The sequence below is a fragment of the Aulonocara stuartgranti genome (genome assembly GCF_965226115.1).
Source record: "Aulonocara stuartgranti genome assembly, chromosome: 17".
NCBI lineage: Eukaryota > Metazoa > Chordata > Actinopteri > Cichliformes > Cichlidae > Aulonocara > Aulonocara stuartgranti.
In genome coordinates, this window is record NC_138953.1 from 36675936 (window position 1) to 36699824 (window position 23889).

At 43.4% G+C, this 23889-nt stretch overlaps 3 protein-coding genes across 12 annotated transcripts in view; 1 reads left to right on the forward strand and 2 right to left on the reverse strand.

Moving 5' to 3' along the window:
• The window catches only part of celsr1a (cadherin EGF LAG seven-pass G-type receptor 1a), a 97494-nt gene extending 83147 nt beyond the window's left edge, over window positions 1-14347 (reverse strand). For 3 of the 9 annotated variants that reach the window (XM_082510783.1, XM_082510786.1, XM_082510781.1), the window contains exon 1: window positions 10356-14343. In XM_082510783.1, coding sequence (XP_082366909.1) covers window positions 10356-13896 — 3541 coding nt within the window. In that variant the 5' untranslated portion in view covers window positions 13897-14343. Of the gene's footprint in view, window positions 1-10355 lie in introns of all 9 variants that reach the window. The other 6 variants (XM_082510788.1, XM_082510785.1, XM_082510787.1 and 3 more) reach the window with 4 other exon arrangements.
• A 1281-nt stretch (window positions 14348-15628) lies between these two features.
• trmu (tRNA 5-methylaminomethyl-2-thiouridylate methyltransferase) lies at window positions 15629-21740 on the reverse strand. The gene is made up of 11 exons (XM_082510342.1): window positions 21554-21740; window positions 21203-21368; window positions 20077-20183; window positions 19854-19976; window positions 19568-19740; window positions 19435-19488; window positions 19244-19310; window positions 18843-18943; window positions 17117-17261; window positions 16940-17022; window positions 15629-16846 (listed from the first exon to the last, which is right to left on the reverse strand). The coding sequence occupies exons 1-11, from the start codon at window positions 21633-21635 to the stop codon at window positions 16697-16699; spliced, it is 1251 nt and encodes a 416-aa protein (XP_082366468.1). The 5' UTR covers window positions 21636-21740; the 3' UTR covers window positions 15629-16696.
• A 15-nt stretch (window positions 21741-21755) lies between these two features.
• On the forward strand, window positions 21756-23770 carry LOC309692127 (L-threonine ammonia-lyase-like). Of its 2 annotated transcripts, none has more exons than XM_082510343.1 (7): window positions 21756-21854; window positions 22179-22356; window positions 22433-22614; window positions 22750-22880; window positions 22998-23146; window positions 23224-23313; window positions 23441-23770. In XM_082510343.1, the coding sequence occupies exons 2-7, from the start codon at window positions 22179-22181 to the stop codon at window positions 23680-23682; spliced, it is 972 nt and encodes a 323-aa protein (XP_082366469.1). In that variant the 5' UTR covers window positions 21756-21854; the 3' UTR covers window positions 23683-23770. The 2 variants fall into 2 exon arrangements, with proteins under 2 accessions (XP_082366469.1, XP_082366470.1); XM_082510344.1 differs by having other exon boundaries at window positions 23409-23655.
• Window positions 23771-23889: the final 119 nt, after the last annotated feature.

Here is a 23889-nt window from a genome sequence, read left to right on the forward strand (position 1 = left end):
GCATAAAGTCCTTCTGTGGAGTCCAACAACACTCACACAGGATCAGTGTTAAAGCCCCAATCAAGGAGGTTTTCTATGAGAGGGTAATTACAGAGAGATATCAGCTTTCAGGAAAGCTGCTGAGAGAAACGTTATCAGCCAACTCTAATGCAAAGGGGATTTCTATTGAAACCTGGTATTTAATCCATCAAACAATATATGGAACAACCTTCTTGATAGTAATTTTCTTTTATTTAGAGTAAGGAGAGCTATGTTGGTCACTTTTTATGAAATCTTCTTGGATAGCATTTCAGCAGAAGGGCACGTTTTTGTTTAGTTTTTAATTAAGCAACGGCCCTTTAATGCCAAACAGATATTGGTCTGTTTGTGCCTATGAACTCAATCCATTTAAGCCGTTTGACATTTCATCCTAATACCCGCATTGTCAGTGCCAATGCCAAGTCTTTGTGACGATCACAGCCAAAGGTACTGCACATAGGGCACTACACGGGTATCAAAAAATGTTCCTTAGCAACGACTAAGATTACACTTCTTGGGAAAAAAAAAAGGAATGGTGAACGGCAGAACAGAGTGGATGGAGTACATTTATGAAATGTTCTTCTTACCTTCTTCCAAGCTTTTTAACCCTCTCGAGGCAGGCGTTGCCGATTTGCAACAGTTAACCCTTGTATGGTGTTCGGGTCTGTGAGATCCGTGTTCAGTTTTTTTCAAAAGAAAAATTAAACAATTAATTATTTTTTCACGTGTAAATGTGTTGTGTCTTTCCACTCACTCCACTTGATTATAACTGATTTATTTATAACATTTTATATAAAAGAAAAACGAGAAGCACATTAATTCATAAATGTGATCTAACAAAGGTAAAGGGAAAAAATTAACCATGTTTGCTGTTCATATGTCTTGTAATTGGGATGAAGTAAACATCTGTTGAGTAATTTAACATAAAATTGTTTGATAGTGTTAATTTGGAAAGCCAAAACTCTAGCGGGTCCACCAGACCCATGAACACTGGCTGAGTAACAAAAATACGAACACCACACAAGGGTTAAAAACTAACAACCTGATTACCCCACATACATATTTTATGAGTTTTTTTTACTCAGAAGTACCACTGCAGGACTTGGTTGTGCATTAGCAACAAAAAGTTTAATTTGAGCCTGAGAGGGTTAAAAGTAGTTGTGGTTTTTCATGTGAAGCATGACGGCAAGTTATGGGTTGATGGCAAATTCTCTGTACTAACTGTTAGTTAGCCATTAACATTGACTTTCTTGAGTTGCCTGCAACAACATGATGAGTTTAATAAGCATAAGATGTTTTCCACATAAACTCTGGAAAGCACTGTAAGAATTATTCTGGACTTATTCTGAAGTTGTTCCTCACCTTTTGAAGTACTGTGTGGGGTTTAGACTAAGGTGTAGAGCAGGTAAGAGACCACATACATAATGATTTGCTTGCTGGGAATTCACATGACTATTACCTGGCGCTATTCTTATGATGTCACCAATCAGAACTTTTGTGTTCCCCCATAGTCTTGTAACGTCTAGAACATTTCAGGGCTGCTGAGGATGTGTACAAATAGCTTTAGTTACACAAGCCAGCTGACTGCTTTAGCATTACATCTGCCGGAGAAATGGAAAAGGTGTATTTGTTAAAACATCAGATGAAATTGCCTACACGTTAATGCAAAGCGTTAAATATAAGCATTGATTTTACAGCAAATTGCAACTTAGTATTTATCTGGTATTGTCTAAAGCAATAGCATGGTGGTTGTGTTTGTCAAATCACAGTAAGAAGGCCCTGGGTTCAAATCCACCGGCTGGCTGAGGCCTTTCTGTGTGGAGTTATACTCTGGGTACGTTGACTTTCTCACACGGTGCAAAGGCTAACTGATGATTAACCCAGTGACCCTGAATTGGAAAAGTGGAAGAAGACGGAAAGACCTTCAAAAGCCACTCAGAGCACACTAACATTATGATAGTAAGGGCAATTTCTGGATAACTAGGTTGGTGTTTACAGTCTTCCTTTCTTACAAGTAGTCTATAGCAGTAAGCAGTTGCACTAACTGCACTTTGTGTTGGATACATTCATACACCTCTGCCAAGTGAGATTCCAAAAAGTTCAGGGCTACAGTGCATGTGTGAAAATGGTCTAAATGTGATCCACCGGCAAGAGCTGCTGCTGAATTATTTCAGCTGCGGACCAGGTGGCATCTTAAGTATTTAAAGTAGAGGTTGGAAAATGAGTTTATCACTTTATGGCCCGTGAAAATGAATGCTTTACTTCCTCCTGCCTTCACTCTAAAGCTAAGAGCAACCTGGACACTAGAGGGTAAATATCAGTGATGGACCTAAGAGCCAAACCATTCGAGGTTTGCAATAACATCTTTTAAAGTTTGCCTTAAAACAGTTAGTAGCAACTAAAATTTGCATTAAAAAGTTTTAAACTGATGCTACATACTGTATGTTTCAAATATATCCTCATGCGGTCTGAAGTTTAGTAATTGGCATCCCAGAGCACAAGTTGAACAGAGTCACATTATGTTGTTACCAGCACATATTAGTACAAAATCTGGACACTCGGTATGCCACCTACATGTGACTGCTATTCTAAATTTGTCAGTGTTGCTCTGACAACAAGTCAACGTCAACTGCACTTGGAGCCAGCGTCAGCAAGGAGGAAGGGAAAATAAACAAGAGGGTTGTCGCTAAAAGCAGGGAAGCAGAACTTTATCTGGCACAAGTTCTGACTTTTCTTACTCGATGTTTAATTCGCTTGAGGGTCATTCTCAAAAAATGAGACATGACCCTCCTCCATCACAGTCGCACTTGTCATTCACTCAGGTGGATGACAAAGTAGGTGAAATTCTCAGCCCCCACCCCTCCAACCCGCCGTCGCCACTTAACATTCCAGCAGCTGGTCATAGCATATCGTGACGCATGTAATGTCACACTCGTGAGCCGTTAGCAAGCAGCAGAGCCCCCCCCTCCCCTGCATCACCTCCCTGCTGTGAGACACAAAGAAGAGTATTGTGTATTCTGAGTCAGAGAGAATGAAAAAGAAAGCGAGACAGAAGAGAGAGGTGCGTCCAGTTACAAGGACCACCCCTCCACCACCCAAAACCTGTCACCGTCTCACTGTCTTGAAGCATGTAAACAAGCAGCAGGCAAACAAGAGATAGCCTTACCCAAGAGTGTGCGTGTGACCGAGAGGGAAGGGGGGGAGGGGTCGTCTTTAAACAGCACATCCTTCGACACGATTCAAAAATGCACAAAATCACACACTCAAACTTACAGAAAAGCCAAAACTCTAAGGTAGAACCACATTTTTACTTCCTAACCCATCTCTAACCCAAACCCTGGGCATGGGTGTTTGCAAACAAACACCCCCACTCCTTTGAAATCCCCACAGCAAACACACTTGCATGATGGGAAGGCACCTCACTTTCTAGCTGACTTTCCGGGCAGCTACAAGAGATTTCCTGCTGGAAACAAAAGCATGAGGATTAAGTCTGCGGGAGGAAACGTGTCTGAAGTAAAAAAGGTGGACGGATAAGACAGATTTGGATGTAGTTAGATAAGCAGATAATACTTTGGCCGGGAGGCATAGTCGATGTGAAATATCGTTTTTGATCTGGGAGAAAGTAAAATGAAATCTCCAACAAAGACAGTTTTCTGTCATATTTCACACAAATTAGAAGCGATTCCTTTAGTGAGAAAAAAAGTGGATCCTTGTCTAACTTATCAGTGTGCGGCCATATTTCTTTTCGCAGCCAAAGACGGCATCAAGCAGACAGCTTTAGATCCTTAAACGTCCCTCGACTCTCTAGCCTGTAATTGAGGATTCAGACATCAGTGGAGTTCCACAGTGACCTGTCTTGATCCCCTGGTATTTACACTTCAAACTCTAGACTACAGCCTGGAGGTGCACATGCCCACATAGCAAAACACACACACACACACACACACACACACACACACACACACACACACACACACACACACACACACACACACACACACAACACATTAGCCCACAGTAAATGTACAAGATTAAGCATGAATGCGATTCCTTTCTCGCTCATTGAGCACACAAACAGAGACGAGGAGATACGAACACTGTTATTACACTTGATCTGTGTTCTTCTCTACCCCGCCTCAGGCCAAAGACTCAATTGCATTTTCAGCTCTAACAAATAAAGTGCTTTAGACACGGCTGGCCACACATAGGACAAAAGTGTATGGAGCAAGTTAAAAACAATATAACTGTGATATCTTTAACCTGCTATTTTGAGCATTTTTTCCATCTTTATTTTCCTGTTAAAGACGAAAATGTGGGAGAGAGGTCCCGAGCCGAGCCGCCCGCTCAACCAGGTGAGCTAAACTAGCACCCAGAAATTCCGCCTTCTGACTTCAATTGGAACGCATTAATTCACTTCCTATTGCTCACGTTGCTGCCAGAAAACATACATACAACGTATCGTATCGTGAGTGACATATTTCATTATTAAAAGGGGAAAGCGAGGCTCAGTGTGCACGTCTGCATGCCTTACAATTTACTTACCTACAAGACCGATAACTATTTATAGGTCCTCAAAGACTGAAAAATACATTCATGAGGACATCTACTCATCCCTACTGCCAACAGCTGCCCATGTGCACTTTCACAAGGGTTTATAATCCCAACATAAGGGTCTACACTAGGATCACCTTTAGGACTGTCAATCCATGCATGAATTCAGTGTGGACTGAGGCACTGAACCTACTAATCAACATCAACGCATTAAGCCACGTGCCCAAACCTATAACATTAGACGCACGCAAAATGGAAAGGACAAGCAGCTTGACAAGTGAGCGAGACAGAGACAGACAGGCATGGTAGAGAAAGGAGGACAGTAATCTAATAAGTTCCTGTAACGACTCAGGACAGATTTAGCCTCAACAGGCACATGGAAGGAGAGCAAAACTATGCAGGCGCATGTTCGAGCAGTGAGAACCTTTTTGAGGAAAGTACAAGAAGTGACAGAGATAAAAACATGGTGATAGAGAGGGAAGAGGCTTGGGGAAATCGGTTATCGGTTGCTGTGCATGCCAAACGCCAAACACACTGACACAACAGGAAAACTTTAAAGCCAGTGCGATTGGCCAGTTAGAAAGTTTGAATATCACATATCAGGAATAGTTGTGGAACACGTTTCAAGTTAATGCATTTCTATTTCCATTATTGACATTGACTTAAGAGACCAGACTTTTATCCAGCTGTTGTTGGTGAAATGCACAAAAACAGCTACATCACAATTCTCTCTTCCTCCTTCTTTTCCCTATAGTCCGCCCCCTGTCTGTCCCATCCATCAGCCTGAGGTCATGTGTCATGTGTAGAGGAGTTATTTCTCAGCACTGACTGTGTATGTAAATGCCCCATGTCCTGCTTTGATCTCACATGTGAAAGGTCATGTCTGCCTGTGCATCACCACAACTGCTTCCAGTAGAGGAACTCGAGGAAGAACACCAAGAACCAGGGACGGGGGCCAAAGAGAGGAAGGTTGGATTAGACTATGTTTTGGCTAAAGAGATTGAAAAGAATGAAAAGCCACAAAGAGCTGCATATTACACCCAACACTCTGCAGTGTATGATACAAATGCAACTACACTGATGTTTCCTTATAAATTGTAAAGCCGTGGTTCTCACAGGAATGTTTTTAAGTGGTCTGCCTGCTGAAATGAACCAATCAGAATACATTATTTTACTTGGCCTGAATTTAGAGCACACTCAAAGCTGAAGTTCCTGTCTTATGGCAGAAATCGAATTATGCATATTATAAAAGGGGAAAGCACAGAAAGTGGTGGGGGTCGTACAGGGACGAGAACAGAAATGTTACAAAGCTCTGCTATGCAACTCTTCCAACAGGATTAGGAGCCAAACCCATTGCAGGGAGGCTTGGCAAAAGCCCCATGGGGAAAAGATGGGGAAGCAAAAGGAGGCGGGAGGTGGAGGGAGGAGTGGGGTGAATGCATGCGTGTAGCATCATGCCGTCTCAGCTTGAGTGGAAAAAGATGATTTTGCATAAATCATTCCTAATTGTTTAAGTGATGGCGTGCTTTGCTGCATCAATGAGTTATATGGCACAACTCCTCCTATAGCCTGTTATTGCATGCTTTAACAATTATAAACCTTGCCCGAGATATAGTTTCCCTGGAAAAAGGGAAAAAAAACAGGCAATGCGTTTTGTATATATGATGAATGGGAGCTACAGAGATGAATAAGCTAGCAGCTAACATTATTGATCTGCCCAGTCCTAAAAAGGAACATGCACCAGCTTTATTGCTATTGACATTTGCCTTTCCTATGTGCACTGTGTTCACAGTGGTTAATGAAACAGACTTACTTCAATCACATGTAAGATTTCTACTGAGGTCAAACATTAATTAAGATATGTATAAAGTCCCGTTGCACCAACACTTAAAGGAACATGTGTAAACTCTCACCAGTACAGATCAGCAGACTGCTTTCAAGTGATTTCTGTTTTTTTTAGCGCTCCCAATTGAAGTGCATAAATTGCAACCACTGCAGGACAAACAAATCTGGCTGCCGTTCATCTGTAGTGAGTGTAGCCTGACAGCCCACTGTGAGGCTGCATATGACAGGTATCCATGTTTATTTACACCTGGCCACCCCATCACAAGGGCTGGCCAGGTGAGTTGAGGATATCCTGAACTTTTCTGTGATAAAGTGTTGCTGTATTTTCTGCTGTTAGCCTCTGTTAGTGAAACATCCTTTGAAGTGGATCTAACATCGCTAAACTCCAACAAGTAGTGAATAAACTTGCATACAGTGTGAGAATGTAAACAACTCTTTATCAGAGGAAAAGGTAACATTAGCTGGCATGATGTTAGCTAACAACCAGCTGTTGCTGTTTAGCCAGCTCGTTGTCAGCTGTCCGGAGGATCACATGTCTAATCTGCTGACAATAAGTAATTGTGACAGTATCAAGAATAAATAAGTATATTTATTCAAGTTTTTTGTGTCTTACAGCTCTGTCTTAAGTTCAGGAGATAAGGCCTGAGGTGAGGAGGAAGAGGATGAGGTGAAAATGAAAGAGCAACGGTGGATAAGGCAAGATGACAAGGAGGTGGAGAAAGGCATAATGACACGAAGAAAACATACATGTACAAGTGTTAAATGTCATATATAGTTTGAAAGAGGTAACTTCAAGCTGCGTCTCGAGACACGTACATAAAATGTGATTAGGTTAAATAGCGATGTCTATCTCGCCACTGCATTCAAGATGGCAGGGCAACGTGGCGGAAGATGTAATTATACACTAATCTATGTATATTTGTCAAGAAAATGTTTTTTGTCTATTAAAGAACCTAAAAAATTGACTTACTGTACAGTTAAGAACATCAATTATTATTCAGACTGCAAACTTCATGACAAAAGACAATCTTGGCCTTTAGTTTTTCAATTCTGGCCACCAACCAGCATGGTTTGCTTGGTTTTACAGCCGTGAGTGGAACAAAAGAAAGCTGGCTGACCAGTTTCATTTACAGTAAAACTCAAATAGTTTCTGCTGTACCCACTCACAAACCTGTCACTGTCAGGACTTTGGTGCACCAAATGTTTACATATAATCTTACATATAGCAGAAAAAAAACAAAGAGTAGGTACATTACACTCAAATAAAGTACAGCTATGTCTTTGTGCTCATCATAAAATGACAGATACTCATCTTTCAGAAAACAGAGAAACCCCAAAGGTTTAAAGTGAAATTTGACAAGCTAAGATAAGAGCTCTTACAACCGGAACACACAGCCCACAGCTGTGGAGCAGAGCTACCACACACACACACACACACACACACACACACACACACACACACACACTGAGGGAGATTGAGGACAGATGGAACAGTGTTGTGGCTAGCAAAGTGTGTTAAGTGAGTGTATCTCGGTAGAGTTATCAGAGCATTCTTGTGTTTCAGCAGAGAGCTCGGGAAACATTCTCAGGCCTCCTGTTTGCCAGAAGAAAAGCACCTGTGCATGACTTACACAGGTTTTAGGAGGAACTTTGATTAGTAGCATAAGAAGAGTGACAGCTTTCAACCTTTCCCTCTCTAAATGAGACAGTGCTCACTTCAATACATCAATAAGTGGTCTTATGTTCTGCTGATGGGGCTTGTTTAAATGAAAATAATACGGTGTCATCACTCTCATTGTCAGATGTATAACTAGTCACAACCTATTCAAATGATATGTGGAAAAGGTACGCACACCCACAGAAAGACCCAGTATGAACTGGGCCTGATGAAAGGGATACAAAGAGGTCTGCCAACAATTAGACTGGATCCATACGTATACACTGTATAGCAATATGATTTGGTTCTGGTCCTGAACTGGAATTTGGACCTAATTTAGATTTGCGACAAAGAAGAGGTCAAAAAATAACTACACAAAGAGGGGGAAAAAGCCAGAGGGAACCTAATTTAAGACGGACTGAAACACAGCTGGTGTACTGACTCACAGTACTTGTTAACTTGCTGATAGCCTAAAATTCCCCAAAAGCTTTCCTCTCCAGAAAGCCCAAAGGTCAAAAGGCCAAGCCATCAGCAGTAATGGTTGCTTAACACTTGACATCACGAAAAGAAGGGAAAAAAAACAGGGGGTTGGAGCTCTTCAGTGTAAGTGTGCACATCTGTTTAATTGTGCATGAACGTGTGCGTACTTATATTTATGTGTTTGGGCGCACAAGGCCACAACTAATTAAGAAGACTGCCTGCCCCCCCCCCCCCCCCCCCCCCCCCCCGCTTAAGGGACCATCAAGAGGTCACTGTAGTCAAGGATACAGCAAGACCCGTCAGCTGTCAATGACAAGCATGAAAGCAGAGACAGCGAATGAGGGCTATACAGCCTGTAACCTGCTGAGCCGCTGGGGTCTCAGATGCTCCGCAGGTTGACTACAACAGCAATAAAGCACTTAGAAAAGGACAGTCAGCCTTTTGTCTGAGACAAAGACAAAGGCACAAGTCCTCCAGCAATGAAAGGTCTTCTTGTGAAAGCCTTGCACTGCCCTGTGAACCATGACATGGAGGTCTAGCTCGATTCCAGCTGCATTATCACACCAATGTTTCTGTCAGAATACAGAGAGGAGATTGCAAGACCAATATGGCTAACTGACAAAAAGACACACATTTTCTCACATGTAATTTCATCTTAAATACTTTTACCAGTCACAATGATCTACAGTGCAAAAAGCTAGACTGATGGACTGGGAATTCAGATTCCCCTGTTGTACCCTGGATCATAGCAGCTCATCTGCATTCTACCAACAAGTGCATATGTTAGGAGACATGACAGAGTAACAAAAAAAAGCTGGGAGAGCTCAACAGATCAAGCTGTGTTATGCTGTTTGCCCATTTTGGGGGGTTTAAAGTGCTCTGGTTGATCAAGCAGAGAAAGCATGAGAGTGAGAAAAGAATAAGAAAGGCAAAGAGAGAGAGACAGCAGAGAGGTTTTGCAGCTACTGACAGGTAACAGGAGAGCTAGAGAAATACATTTATTCTTCTTGATTAATAGCTAAGTGTGAACCTCTGTATCTGCTCATCTGTGCTGTAGAAGGTATCCTCTGACTTTGGGTGTGAATGTCCAAATGTTTGCATTTGTCTAATCTTTAACTTTAAAGAATAAAGTGTGCTTCTGTCTTGGAGAAAAAGAAGCTCAGTGCAAATTCTTTCTACATGACTTAGCAGGGTTTGGATCTAAGCCTTCAGATCCAACCCCCCACCACAGAAACGTATCCAAACTTCTCTTTCATTCAAAAATCGATGTGTGAAAAACATGCGCAAAGCACGAAAAACTACAAAAAGAAAAACTTCATCCACCGCCCACTCCCTCCTGCAGTGAACCTGCACATTCATCCCATGAACTTTAAAGAGTGCTAGCATGGACAAACTCCAAACAGTGAGAAAAGGAAATCAGCAGCCTTCATATATCTGCACTACATGCATGAGTGCGCGCCGGCTTTTTCACCAAAACCCACATAACTGCAACAACAAAGCCACTGAGCTATGAGGGTGCCCTGTGAACGGCACCTTTTTATTACCTCTACCCACCACTTGCAGACAATACATTTATCAGCAATTACGTAAAGCAGCACAACCGGATGCTGCACAGAGCCTGCAGCAAACACTTCACTGATCATACAGTCAACAGTGCAGCTGTCTCTATTCATGAGAAAATTCTACACTGACTCCAAAGTGTGGTGATGAATCACATATTGGGGGAAATTTCCATCTTTAACACATTTTATGAAACTGACAGGAAAAGTGGGATTTTCTCAGAAAAACATGGTTGACTGCTTACCTGAAACAGAAATAGTCATGGGTGCTTCCAGAGCCCTGTCATTGTCCAAATCCCTGCTCAACCTCAGATCCCCAGTTTCTTCATTCAACAGCAGCAGACTTAGCTCATTTCCAGACTCAAACTTGTAGCGCAGTTTATCCGACACATCCGGGTCATGAGCCGGAACCTTTCCTATTATTCCAGATGGAAAACTGTTGGACTTGTTGGTGACATAGTTATTAAAGAGAATCTCAAAGTTGTGCAGCACTGGTTCGTTGTCATTCATGTCTACTAGGCGGATGTGCACAGTAGCACGGCTCACTAGCGGTGCTGATGTGGCCTGAACGACTATGACATACTCAGTTTTGGTCTCATAATCCAAGTCTGTGAGTGCAGTGAGGTCTCCATTGAAAATATCCAGCTGGAACACTTCTGGAATATTTCCTTCTACGATCTGATACATGATCTGAGCATTAGTGCCATCATCGGGGTCTGTGGCAGTGATCTGGGCCACGACTGATCCCACTGGGCTGTTCTCTTGCACGTCAATAAAAAGCTCATCCTTCTCAAACACTGGAGCATTGTCATTTATGTCTTGGACTACAATATGAATAGAAACAGCAGCTTTCAGAGGCGGAACACCTTTATCCACGGCAAAAGCCTTCAGGTTATAAACATGAACGTTTTCCCGGTCCAGCTTGCGAGCGGTTCTGACGATGCCAGAGTGAGGCTCTACGTGAAAATCCCCGTCACCGTCATCCCCACCTTGAAATGTATAGGTCACCCTGCCGTTTGATCCACTATCTCTGTCTGAAGCAGAGATCTGGAGCACACTAGTGTAGACAGGTGCATCCTCAAGAACACTCCCCTGGTAGATGTCTCTGAGAAAATGAGGAGCATTATCATTGGCATCACTGATGATGATCTCTACATAAGTGATGTCAGATTTCTGGGGGATGCCATTGTCTTTGGCAGTGATGGCTAAAGTGTAGGAGGCCTGATCCTCATAGTCAAGCTCCATTTTGGTTACGATGGCACCTGTATCTGGGTCAATTTCGAACTGAGGAACATTGTCTTCCATTACGTATGTGATACGAGCATTTTCCCCCGTGTCTTCATCTGTCGCACTGATCACTATCACAGTGCTGCCCACTGGTTTGTCTTCACTGATAGACACGTGGTAGCTGGCGCTTTGGAAGACAGGCCGGTGTGTGTTGGCATCGGTGACATTGATGAACACCTGGGCGGTATCGTAAAGTGTTCCATCACTGGCGGTGACTGTCAGGACATACTGGCGTTCCAGCTTGTAGTCCAGGGGAAGGGCTAAGGTGATGAGGCCACCGCCACTCTGGCTAGTGATGGCAAAGCGGTTCCTGGTGTTGCCGCTGGAGATCTGATACGTCACCATGCTGTTAACATCCCTGTCCACAGCGGTCACTGTCAGCACACTGCTGCCGACCACAGCATCTTCGTTGATCTTCAGTGAGTAGGTCTTCTCTGAGAATGTGGGTGTGTTGTCGTTCACATCCAGCACTGTGACGCTGACACTGGCAGAGGAGGACCTCATAGGTGTCCCGTGATCTCTCGCCTCCACGCCAAAGGTGTAAAATTCAATTTCCTCCCTGTCGAGCGGCTCACTAACTGTAATCCAGCCTGTGCTGTTGTTGATGGTGAACGGAAAACCTGGCGTGGTGTCGGTAATGCGGTATTCCAGGAGAGAATTTTTCCCTGAATCGGCATCAATGGCTTGAATGTGGATGACAGAGTAACCAACGGCCACATTTTCCAGCACTGTAGCCTGGAAAGGTGTGCTGACAAACATGGGTGTGTTGTCATTGACGTCCACCACTTGCACCACCACCATCCCTGTGCTGTTTATCAGCGGAGGCCTGCCTCCATCCTGAGCCTTAATCCTTAAATTATACTCCCGAATCATTTCATAGTCAAGAGGATTGATGACATCAATGACACCAGTGGGGGAGTGAATGTAGAACTGCCCTTTAACGTTGCCACTTATGATGCTGTAGTGAACTTTGGCATTGTTTCCCTCATCTCTGTCCGTCGCCTCCACCTGGATCACTTTGGTGTTGACTGGCACGTTCTCTGGGACCTGCACCACGTACCTCTTTTCAGTGAACTGTGGGTAGTTGTCATTTTCGTCTTCCACAGTGATGTAAACTGTGGCGGTGGCACTGCGGGGACTTGGCTCCTTCCCCTGATCGTTGGCTTCGACGATCAGTTGGTACTGGGACCGGGTCTCCCTGTCAGGCCGCTCTCTGATCCTCACCAGGCCGCTCCGGGGGTCAATTTCAAACACAGAGTTGACTTCGTCTGCGTTCACAATTTTATAGATCATGTCGGCGTTGGAGGGAGCATCACCGTCAGTGGCCCGGACTGTCTTAACTTCAAAGCCCACTTCTACGTTTTCTCGGATGCTGACTCGATATTCATTTTGCTCAAACACAGGGGTGTGGTCGTTGGTGTCACTTACAGTGACAGTGAGGTAAGAAGTGGCAGATCTTTTGGGGGTGCCATTGTCCGTCACAGTAACTTTGAACACATGGGTGTCTTTGACTTCTCTGTCCAGAGCCTGGATAGTTGTTATGCTTCCAGTCTGTGAGTCTATGTAGAAAAAGTCATCAGACCTTTTATCAAACAAGGCTTCCATGCTGTACTCCAGCCTCCCCGCTTCTCCATCATCTGGGTCATTTGCTTTTAGGGTGATAACTCGCGTCCCAGCGGGCTCATTCTCACGCACAGACACCTGATAGTTGGGAAGTTGAAACTGGGGAGATGAATTAACCTGCCGCTTTCCCCTTCTGATCAGCACAACAGACTGTCTGTGGATGGTTTCTGACGGGCTTTGGTGTTGTTTGCGCGCTTTAACGAGCGTCAAATGAAGCTGCACAGAGAGCCCGCTGCCCGGAGAGCTGTGCAGCGCGCAGTGAAGCTTCTCCTCCGACTGTCCACTGTGTTTAAGACACAAGTCACTAGCCAGGAATAAATCTCCGTGCCTGATCACCCCGACAACGTTTCTTCCTACACACTCAGTATCCAAAAAGGCAGTGTTTTGCGTGAAAGAGGGTAAAAGTTTTGTTACATTCAAAAGTAGAATACCTGCAGGTAAGCAGGAAGTTGCCTCCAGTTTTGAAAGGTGTTTTATTTGAATGTCTGGCTCACCTGACGCTTTCTTTCTCTTGTATTTAATAAAACAGTCCTGGCCGTGAACGAACACATTAAAATGCGTCAGGATAACGTCTCCGGACGCGGAGGAGACAGTTCTGAAATAAACAGGCGCAGGATTCCTGGGTGTGCGCGCACACTGAACTTTGTGGGACAGGCGGATAACACCGTCGAGCCTCCCAACTTGGAAACAACTCTGAATGAAGTTGGGAGATAAAGTCCTGTCAAGTTTATAAGTCCACCCAGGGCCGAGCGACAGGTTGGCCAAAAGGCTCCCGGGCTGTGAACTCTCCGAAAGGTGCATCTCCAAACATCCCGCGAGCGGCGGCACGGTGAACAGAACCCAAACCCAAACCCAGCAACACATCGGCGGCTCCATGCTTGTAAACCTGCCGAATCCCGTTCAACTTCACCGAAACTCCTCCGCAAAAAAAGTAAAGAAAAGCATTAAGTCTCCCTCTCCCAGCACCGCGTCTTACTTTTCTCCCGCATGGTGAAGTAATTCTCAACGTGGAAAAAGACGCTGGGTATCCATAGTATCAGTGTGTCCAGGCGCGTCACGGCTGCGTAAACACACACTGAGTTTAAAATGAGTACAAAATGGCTCCGCGGCTCTCCTCCTCCTCCACCTCCTCCTCCTCCTCTCTCCTCCTCAGAGACTTATTACCATAAACCTGCTGTGTTCCCCCTCTGGGACGCTTTCGGGTGGGGTGGTGGCGAGGAGGCTTTCTTTTTTTTTTTTCTCATGGAGATTTAGGAAGTGCCGCTGTCCGGGTGACCAATACGCACAGGCGCATTGTTATTACAATAGGACGAGATGTGGGTAAAATTCCTGCTGCGCGTTTAAGTGTCGCTCCCTCTTCAACTTCTGTGTGCTGAAGCGTTCTGAGCTGTGATGGTACAATTAAAACAGACCTGAGGCTCAGTGAAGGAAGACTGAAAATGTCATCATCACAGCTTTAACCAGCTCCTACTCATCTATGGAGGGGAGAAAGTTGAACAGTTATTTATATGTCACATCAATGTAGTAAATATTAGACACAGGGAACTGTGGACTGCACCACAAAACTACAGGAATGTCGCAGAGGATCTCACTTCCTTCACCCGTGCAGTTTACTTGTGTGCGTCATGGTCAGAGATGAGTGTTTTTTCTTCATTTGTAATACAGCAACAACAATATAATAATAATAATAATAGGTAAAATCAGACAGCGTTTCAGGCATCTAAGTTTGTATGATTTTAGAACTTTATGTTCATTCAAACACATTTCCTCACGTTTCATTTTGTTTTGCCTCAACAAAACGATTTTTTTTTTTTTAATTTAAAGTTTAAGCTGACAAAAAAAATGACTTTTCTATTCTGGAAAAAACTCCCACAACAACGATTATATGCTGCACTTTAACGTGTATCACGAGGCAATGCCGTTACTCTCGGGATTCGTTATGTTTGTGCTAAACAACGTTAACTCCAGAATAACAGTTGACGTTAGTCTTGTACAACAGCGCCCCTACGAGGACCAGCAGCTTTACAACAGTTGGCCCACAGCTGCCGTATCCACTGATGAACTTCCTTATGCACACCTTGCTGGTGCCGGGTTGGACCCGTTTTTACCTGCACAACTTCCTTAACTTTCCGTTGCACAGATTCAGCAAAGTCCTGGAAACATTCCTGAGATATTTGAGTCTGTGTCAACTTGACAGCATTACAACTTCGATCCCTCGCTGCTCCAGTCTGCATGCCAATCAGTTGCTTTCCAATGAAGTGTGAATGTTAGACAGCATGTCGCAAAGAGTGCTTGTGTGTAAAATTCTCCAGTAGAGTAGAAGTGCTCTAAAAACCAGCACATGTACTCTATGGCACCAACAACCGTGTTATTTTAAGAGTCACTTAAATCACCTTTTTGTTCAAATGCTCAGTTTGAACATCGGCAGGTCATCTCGACCATGTCTACATGTCTGATTGGCTGATTAGACATTTGTGTTACAAGCAAAAGAAAAAGAAAAAAAAGGTGTGCCTAACAAAATGACCATTATGTACATAAACTCAATTTTGCCCAAGAAAAATCACGACTCTGGACAGAACATGATATGGCACATTTAAACACAGGCGTGTGCAGGGAAAGCAAATGTCACTCTTCGCATTTATTTATTTGTTTAAGTCCATTTTTCAAATGTACACTTTGTACAGAGTTCGTTCTCCTGCGCCCGAAGAAAGCACTGCTGTTTTTTAAAAAACATTAACCTGGCATTTTAAATACAATACAGCATTAGAAATCATCTTTCTTGTAATTTACAACTACTGAAATAAATGGCACAACCGATGGATAAAAACATCCAATACTCTCACATTTCCTTTCTCTCCTATCAGGCATTTTTTTAGGTCATAATTTAACCACCGTCAAATCCACAACAGAATAAACTTGGATCATAGAAGTTGTGAAACATACAAAAATAATTTTTTAGTAGCCTTCAAAGTTTTTAGCTGGTCTGAAAAAAAAAAAAACAAACTACATAAACTCTTATTACACCAATAAAGTACAACAAGCCAAGAGTCAACCAGATCTGCCCACAAGGTAGTGTCCTCTGAGGAAACGTGAGCATTCTGACAGTCCAGCAGAACTTCACAAATCTTCACCCAGGTCTCCCAGTAAAGAGAAAGCAGAGCTTTCAGACCACAAAAAAAGAAGCACCGTCTACAGTTCAGAAAATGCTCTGCTTAACAATGTGAGCTCATTTTTTGTTTCTGCTTTTATGAAAACACACAGTGCACTGTAGAAATGCACAAACCTACTCGTTTACACAATTTCAATTAAATAATTGCATTTCACGAGTGCATCTTTGTCCTCGTAGTGAAGCCAACAACAAGCAGTACCTGGAAGTTATCTCTGTGGTGTTGGTACAGATCTTGGACGGAAAGATTATATTAGGTTAAAAACAGTAGAGATCTACTTATGTAAAAAAAAAAAAACAAAAAAAAAAAAAAACCCATAAACAAAACACTGCTGTTTCCTGGAGCCTTTAAAAAGCCAATCAACCCTCTGCTGCCTCCCTGAGCATCTGCCCTGTGTCACTAAAGCCGGTCCAACCATCTCTTGGACTGGCTTATGTTCCTCACAGGGTGCTCGCAGCTCATGTGCTGCACACAGTGCATTTCCCCCACAGCCGGACTGTGAGCTCCTCTCAGCTGTCTGGTTCAGGGGTCGACTGCTCTTTGCGCTGAAAGGCTGCTACCATCCGCTCGCGGCCCTTCTGCAGCGTGAATTCGCTTGGCCCAAGCTGGGTGATCTTCCCACTGCCCAAACACTCGTCCCCTTTGTAGAGCACGGCAAACTGTGGAAGGAAAACAAGAACACTCCGATAACACAAAGAAGCCACACATGTAGTGTGATGTTAAAGAACAGTCCTGAACATGTTAGCCGCTACCTGTCCAGGTGTCAGAGCTCTGACTGGCTGGGAGAGCAAAATCCACACAGAGCCGTCCATGTTCAGAGTTACTGTGCAGGGAACTGGAACGCACAGTTGAAGCTGTGTTTAATGTTTGAGCCGATTTTCAGTCGGCATTAATAATCTTCTCGCAGGCACTGATAACACAGAACTCACCGAGCGGCATCTGGTGGATGAAGCGGAAGTGACAATCCATCATTTGGGTCCTGGCTAGTTCGGGGGGCGGGTCTTCTGTTACCCAGTGGAAACGCTCCGTTCGCACGGTGTCGCGGAAAAGAGCTGGGTGATTGGTTGTCGGAGCCTGAGCCACAAGAGGTGTAACAAATCAAGTACCCGATTAAAAATGGTCACGAATTGCAACACGTTGCTCAAGAAACACCTAAGATGAATACGCTGCCTCCTACAGGGAGTTACAGGTATTACCATCCTCCGTTTCATTTTACAAACTTGGTTTTTGAATCTACAAGTCTATGGGCTCAAAATGTGGTCATAAATATTTTGTACTTGTAAATTGGTTTTGTACTTGTAAAAAAGATTTGTATGTGTAAAAAAAATTTGTACGTGCGTAAAAAAGATTTGTGTGTGGACTTAGCCAAAAAAAAACCCTGCAAGTTACAACTACGAATTTTGACCCTATTTTTCTTCCTTTCATCTGATTGGTGAATGTCATGTCAATCACAAATGTAACAATCCAATCAGAGAACAGATGGGTTTGGCTGTCGGAGGGGCGCTTTTTTTGAACTGCAGGTCTTTGAAGGGAATAAATACCCTTTTACATGCCAACCCAGCGTTTTCCTTCATCACCACGAAGGAAAACAGTCTGTGGTCGTCTGAGTTTGATGATTTTTGTGTCACAGGTCTACGTGTTTAATACAGGACCTTCCACAGCCTTTTCAACAGCGCTGTGGACACGGGGGGGGGGGGGGCAGTGTTTTGGAAATGACAGTCTTCATTACAAAGCTTTCTTCGTTATGAATTAGCATACATGTTTTTATTGAACATTTGAAGAACTAGCAAAAAAACCAGAAACTCTTGTAGTTCACATAAAGTCAGCGATAAAAACGACAAGGAGCAGGTGCATCTAGTACAGGTAGAGCTGCTGCAAAAACCCACAGAGCCCAGCAGCCAGCGTAACAAATTCTGGATCCTTTGCTTTTAGTCAGCAATTAGCATTAGCAGCGTATCCTGCATCCGATGTGAAAGGACTTTTATGCTGCGCGCTGTGACTCACAGCAATGGTCCTGGGTCAGCCCTGACTTTGTGTTAAACTAATCTTAAAGTAATAATGGTATTTCTAACCACTGATATACCACAACTTTATCCTTTCAACAGCTGCTGAAAGTAAGGGGACCTAACTGCTATCGGATATTTATATAGAAATTACCCTTCAAGGACCTGCAGTTCAAAAAAGCGCCCCTCCGACAGCCAAACCCATCTGTTCTCTGATTGGATTGTTACATTTGTGATTGACATGACATTCACCAATCAGATGAAAGGAAGAAAAATAGGGTCAAAATCCGTACTTGTAACTTGCAGGGTTTTTTTTGGCTAAGTCCACACACAAACCTTTTTTACACACACACAAATCTTTTTTACGCACGCACAAATCTTTTTTACACGCACAAATCTTTTTTACACATACAAATCTTTTCTACGCATGCACAAATTTTTTTTACACATACAAATCTTTTTTACAAGTACAAAACCGATTTACAAGTACAAAATATTTATGACCACATTTTGAGCCCATACAAGTCGACACATTCATGAACATTAAAACTGGAGAGAAAAAAAAAAAATCGCTCCTAATTGTAAGGGAACATCAGGAGAATGTTAAGATGGATGCGTTGACATTTGATAACTTAAACACAGATGTTCTCACCACAAACACATCTCCAGTAACGATGTCTTTGTCCACCACGAACCAAGCGTCTCTCTGCCCGCCTATCCTTGCCCTTTGGCCCAGTGTCAGTGTGAACCAACCTGTATGGACAGAAACACATAAGAATATGAGAAAAGAAGGGACAAACAGGTGTCTGATAGTTTTATACATGCGCATATGGACCAAAACAACCTCTGTAACCTTTAACATGTGACTGCATGGGAAATAATTTGACTTTGAAGTCAGCCTCATGTGGCCATTTGAGGAACTGCATATTTCAGCACTTCAGACGTTGCTTTGTTTTTAGCTCCAGAGAATGCTGCCTGACTATAATACATTTTAGTCAGGTGTACAGTAGTGGCACACTTTTATTTTTTTTAAAAAGATGTTCACAAACACACCTTTGTGGGTTCCCATTACAGTTCCATCCTCAATGGAGACAAAGTTCCCAGGTTTGGGGTCCAGATACTGAAAATAGAAACAAAGCAGCTGAAGATCAAAATGATCTGAGGTCATCTTAAAAAGAGATGGAAGGTTTTGTCATAAATCCTATGAAAATGAGATACTTTTGCCATGTGAAATAAATACTTGCCTCCAAGATGAAGTTTTCAAAGTTTCTCTCTCCAATAAAGCAGATACCCATGCTCTGAAACGACACACCAGTCAATTTAAATCCTGTGTTCCTCTCCTCTCTCCTTATTAAAGTCTGTAATATATTTGAGCACCTCTTTCTTCTTCAGCACGTGGTGAAACCCGGCCTCAGCAGCCATCTTTTTCACAAATTCTTTGGTGAGTCCAGCGAGCGGGAACATGGTTTGTCGTAAGGCTTGTTGTGGGATCTGACTGAGAAAGAAAGTCTGGTCCTTGAGGAGATCCGCCCCTTTGTACAGCTTCACAGCTGGTGATGGGAACGCAAGAAAAAAAGACAAACTTCACTCGCAGAAACAAAAATAGTGGAAATTAGTGTAAAAATCAGAGATATAAGAGGTATAAAGGGAAAGTCACACTTACGATTTCGGATCTCAAATCGATCTCTGAACAGTGTGGTGGGCGGAGCTGTGTGAGCCTGTTCGAAAACTTCGTCATCTTCCTGTGATGTCCTGGCATAGTGGCCTGTTGCCATGGCATCAGCACCTACAGGAAACAATGTGTCTCTTGGAGTGTGTCTGAGACTTAAGTGATCATATTTTATATTTCAACCAATAAGCATGAGAATGAAAATAAAACAGCGTACCCAGGGTGTCGATGGCATATTTGTGGAAGTGGTTAAATTTGATGTGCTTGTTGCATAGTATGTCTGGGTTTGGTGTTCTTCCCCTCTCATATTCCTTCAACAGATTACTGCAAACCAGACAGAGAGAAACTGCATTCAGTGCTCAACACTGGATAAAAAAACAAGTAAAAAATTTGAGAGATTCCACATTCTGATCCTAGTTTTTGTTCTAAATCTCATTGAAGTCAATATCAATTTTAAATGTAAATCAGAACATTTTTCCTTATCAGGAATCCTGGAAGCTCGCCTCATATTGCATTTTTTAAGCTCTTCCAGCATGCACACAGTTGTTGCACATCTGCAAGCCACTTTGCAACCAGCCTCCAACTGAGCTCCTACTTTTTAATGCTGCATATGAACATTGTAGATAGCATGTTGGTTTGATAGTTAGTGCTGTTGCCTCACAGCAGGAAGGTAATGGGTTCAAATCCACTGACCAGCTGGGGAGGAAGCCAGGGAATCTGGAGTGAACCCACATAGGATCTATGTTGCGTCTGCATGTTCTCCTCGTGCCTGCATGGGTTCTCTTTGGGTACTCCGACTTCCTCCCACATTTCACAGGCACACTTTAGGTTAACTGGTGATTCTTAATTGGTCGTAGGTGTGAATGGTTGTCTGTCTGCCTGGATGACCTGCCCAGGGTGTAACCTTCCTTTTGCCTTATGACAATTGGGACAGGTGGAACAAAACAGGGAATAGATGTAGCCCTCTCTTCTGTGCTTACTGCCACCTACAGCTTTCCATGTATGTACACAGAAGGGCAGGAAGCCCACACAACAGAAGCATCCAAATATGACTTACTGCACACAGAAATACCTTTGTGTATCGTGGTCCAAATGACCTGCAACTGTCTTTTTAGCAGCTCTTTAAACTAGTATGTTTAGAAACGATATGCTGAAAATCCCTTTGGAGCATTTTCACAAAAACGGCATTTCTCAAATTTCATTGGAGATGGCATCTGTAATGGATAAAGTATGTTGAACACAGCGCCGACAGGACGATATACAGAGGAGGTGGAAAGGGGATGGAGGCAGATGATAAGCTGCTGTGAGCCCTAAAGGCAGCAGACAGAAGAAGACAGAAATACCTGAAAACTTCATGCCAGTACTCTTTGACATAGGAGACTTGATGAAAGGGGACATCCAGGCTCTGGCACACTCTGTATGCGTCCTCACAGTCCTTCTCTGTGGTGCAGACCCCCTTCTCATCCAGAGAATCCCAGTTCTTCATAAAAACTCCAGTCACGTTGTAGCCTTCAAACAACACGCAATCACAATGAGACTCACTTACAGCTTTACTTTGGTTTTTCTGACTTTATTTGATTGATTGATTGATTTCTTTGATTCGTATACGGCGGCTTCACCCGTCTGGCTAACCTTTCCCCATCACAAAGCCAGTACAGGTGTGCTTCAGTGTTTCCACTGCCAGCTTTTCTCACCTCGTCTCTTCAGCAGTAACGCTGCGACGGAGCTGTCAACGCCGCCGGACATGGCGCACACCACGTGCTTTATCAAAGCCATGTTTTCATATTACTGCAGTCTGTCTTTGAACACTTTCTCGCTCACGAAGCTAGAATATTTCACCCAGCTGCTCCACAGAAGCCGCCATGTTTGCGGTCCACTCAGCAATAACGTTCGACTTGAAACGCATTTTATGCCGGAACCATCGAGCTGCAGAGGAGGGAGACGAAAAAGTTGTAACACTAAACTTCAAGGAGCTGAGTGAAAACAAATAATAAGGTCTGTGTAAAAAATACCGAACAGAATAAATATACATTTTTGGTTTCGTTTAAAGGCGAAACATAGTTGTTTTATATATAATTTAACTTTCACGTTTTTTCCTAATAAATCAGAGGCTCCGAACTGCTTACAAATTAAATCAACTCAATTCTTTACATTTTCCGATTATTAAAGCGGTGAACTCATGGTTGAGAGCTACATATTTTAAATTAACCCTACAGTAACTGCAAAAATATATTAATAAATTAATGAGTGTCTTTTATACGTTTATGTAAAACTAAACTACTGGGTGTGATGATGTTTCTCTGTTTCTGACCCACCCAGATGTGTGAGGTGTCTGCAGACCCTGTCACCCTGGACATGCTAAAAGAAGCGAGAGAGACGGTGAGGAGCAGCCCTCTGGGTGTCATCAACACCCCCATGATCGCCTGGAGGCAGACCACCCTGCCTCTCAGCATTGACTGCAACATCCACATCAAACTGGAAAACATGCAGAGAACTGGTTGGTGAAACCCACTTTGTTTGGCTTCCCTGACACTTTGCTGCAGGTTTATTGACTTCCTGTTTTTGAATGACAGGGTCTTTTAAGATCAGAGGAGTAGCCAATCAGTTTGCCAGGAGACCGGCGGGTGGCCGTTTTGTCACCATGTCTGCTGGAAACTACGGCAAGTCGTTTGCATATGCCTCAAAACACTTTGGGTCAAAGGGCAAAGTGGTGATGCCTGAAACCGCCCCAGAGAACAAGTCCATCTTTATACAGGTCAGAGGTTGTTTGTGGCACAGTTAAGCAAAAGACAAAAGCCTTGAAAGTTAAATACAGACAAATAAATTACTTCCTAATAAGTGTGAATTTATTACTTTGTCATTTTCATGGAGTGGTTATTCTTGTCCTCAGAGTTTAGGGGTGGAGGTGGAGCGAGCGCCTACATCCTGTCTGATAAATGTGGTGAACCGTTGTGTTCAGGAGGACAACATGACCTTCCTGCACTCCTTCGATGACCTGGATCTAATTGCAGGGCATGCCAGGTACAATCAGGGCTGGATGCTAGTGCATAAGAGTGCTTCTATCTTCGTGTTTTATTGGTAACAATTACATTTCTAATATCTCTGTCTTTTATTAATTACGTGTGCACATGCATTTAGTCTTGGTATGGAGGTGCTGGAAGTGATGCCGGAGCCTGATGTGGTGGTGGTGTGCTGCGGTGGAGGTGGGCTGCTGGCTGGAGTAGCTGCTGCCATCAAACTGTCAGGTTGCAGTAAAACCAAGATCTACGGCGTGGAGCCAGAAGGAGGTAAAAAGTCACCGACAAACTGATGTTTAACTTGTTTTTGTGTGCAGAAACTTTAAGTGTGTTTCTGCTTAATGCAGCTTGCACAATGTACAAAAGCTTAATTGAGAAGAAGCCAGTAGAAATGGACAGCAAGAGCATCGCGTCAGGTCTTGCACCACCTTTCGCAGGTAGTTTTTGTCAAATTTCTCTCCAGCATATCTGGGTTGTATGTGAACTGTTTTTTTTTTTTTAATTCCTTGACTTTCTGTTTGCAATACATGAGAAAATAGAAGAGTTTTCTTGCGCCATCACCAGGCAGGCTGCCCTATCAGCTGTGCCAACGTTACGTGGAGGGGATCATCCTCGTTAGCGATGAGGAGATCGAGGCTGCCGTGTCCACGCTCTACAGATCCGGGCTGGTAGTGGAGCCATCAGGCTCTGCTGCTTTTGCTGCCATCGTTAACAACAAGATCCCAGAGCTGGAGGGCAAGGATGTTGTGTGCATCCTCACCGGAGGGAATATCGGAAAAGCCGAGCTTGTGAACTTTCAGGACTGACAAACTACAAATCTGTGACTTCTTACAAATCCGTGCCAGTAACTCTCTCAGATAACAATTTAGAATAAACATTGCTAATACCCATGTTTTTACTGCTGTCGTAATTCTGCGTCTTTCTGGTATGTTTTTTATATTCTTAAAAGTCTGACAGTGTGAGAGAGTGTGCCGATCAGAATGTGTAGGTAAGTGCTTGACTCTGATTGCTGA

Bases quoted from the DNA above. Each gene is read 5' to 3' on its own strand.
- trmu (XM_082510342.1), bottom strand. From the start codon at position 21,635: ATGGCTTTGATAAAGCACGTGGTGTGCGCCATGTCCGGCGGCGTTGAC. The intron at 21,369-21,553 runs GTGAGAAAAGCT...TGTTGTTTGAAG, and splicing joins GTTACTGCTGAAGAGACGAG to GCTACAACGTGACTGGAGTT. The intron at 19,977-20,076 runs GTACGCTGTTTT...TGTTTCCTGTAG, and splicing joins ATATGCCATCGACACCCTGG to GTGCTGATGCCATGGCAACA.
- LOC309692127 (XM_082510343.1), top strand. From the start codon at position 22,179: ATGTGTGAGGTGTCTGCAGACCCTGTCACCCTGGACATGCTAAAAGAA. The intron at 22,357-22,432 runs GTTGGTGAAACC...TTTGAATGACAG, and splicing joins GGAAAACATGCAGAGAACTG to GGTCTTTTAAGATCAGAGGA. The intron at 23,314-23,440 runs GTAGTTTTTGTC...CGCCATCACCAG, and splicing joins TCTTGCACCACCTTTCGCAG to GCAGGCTGCCCTATCAGCTG.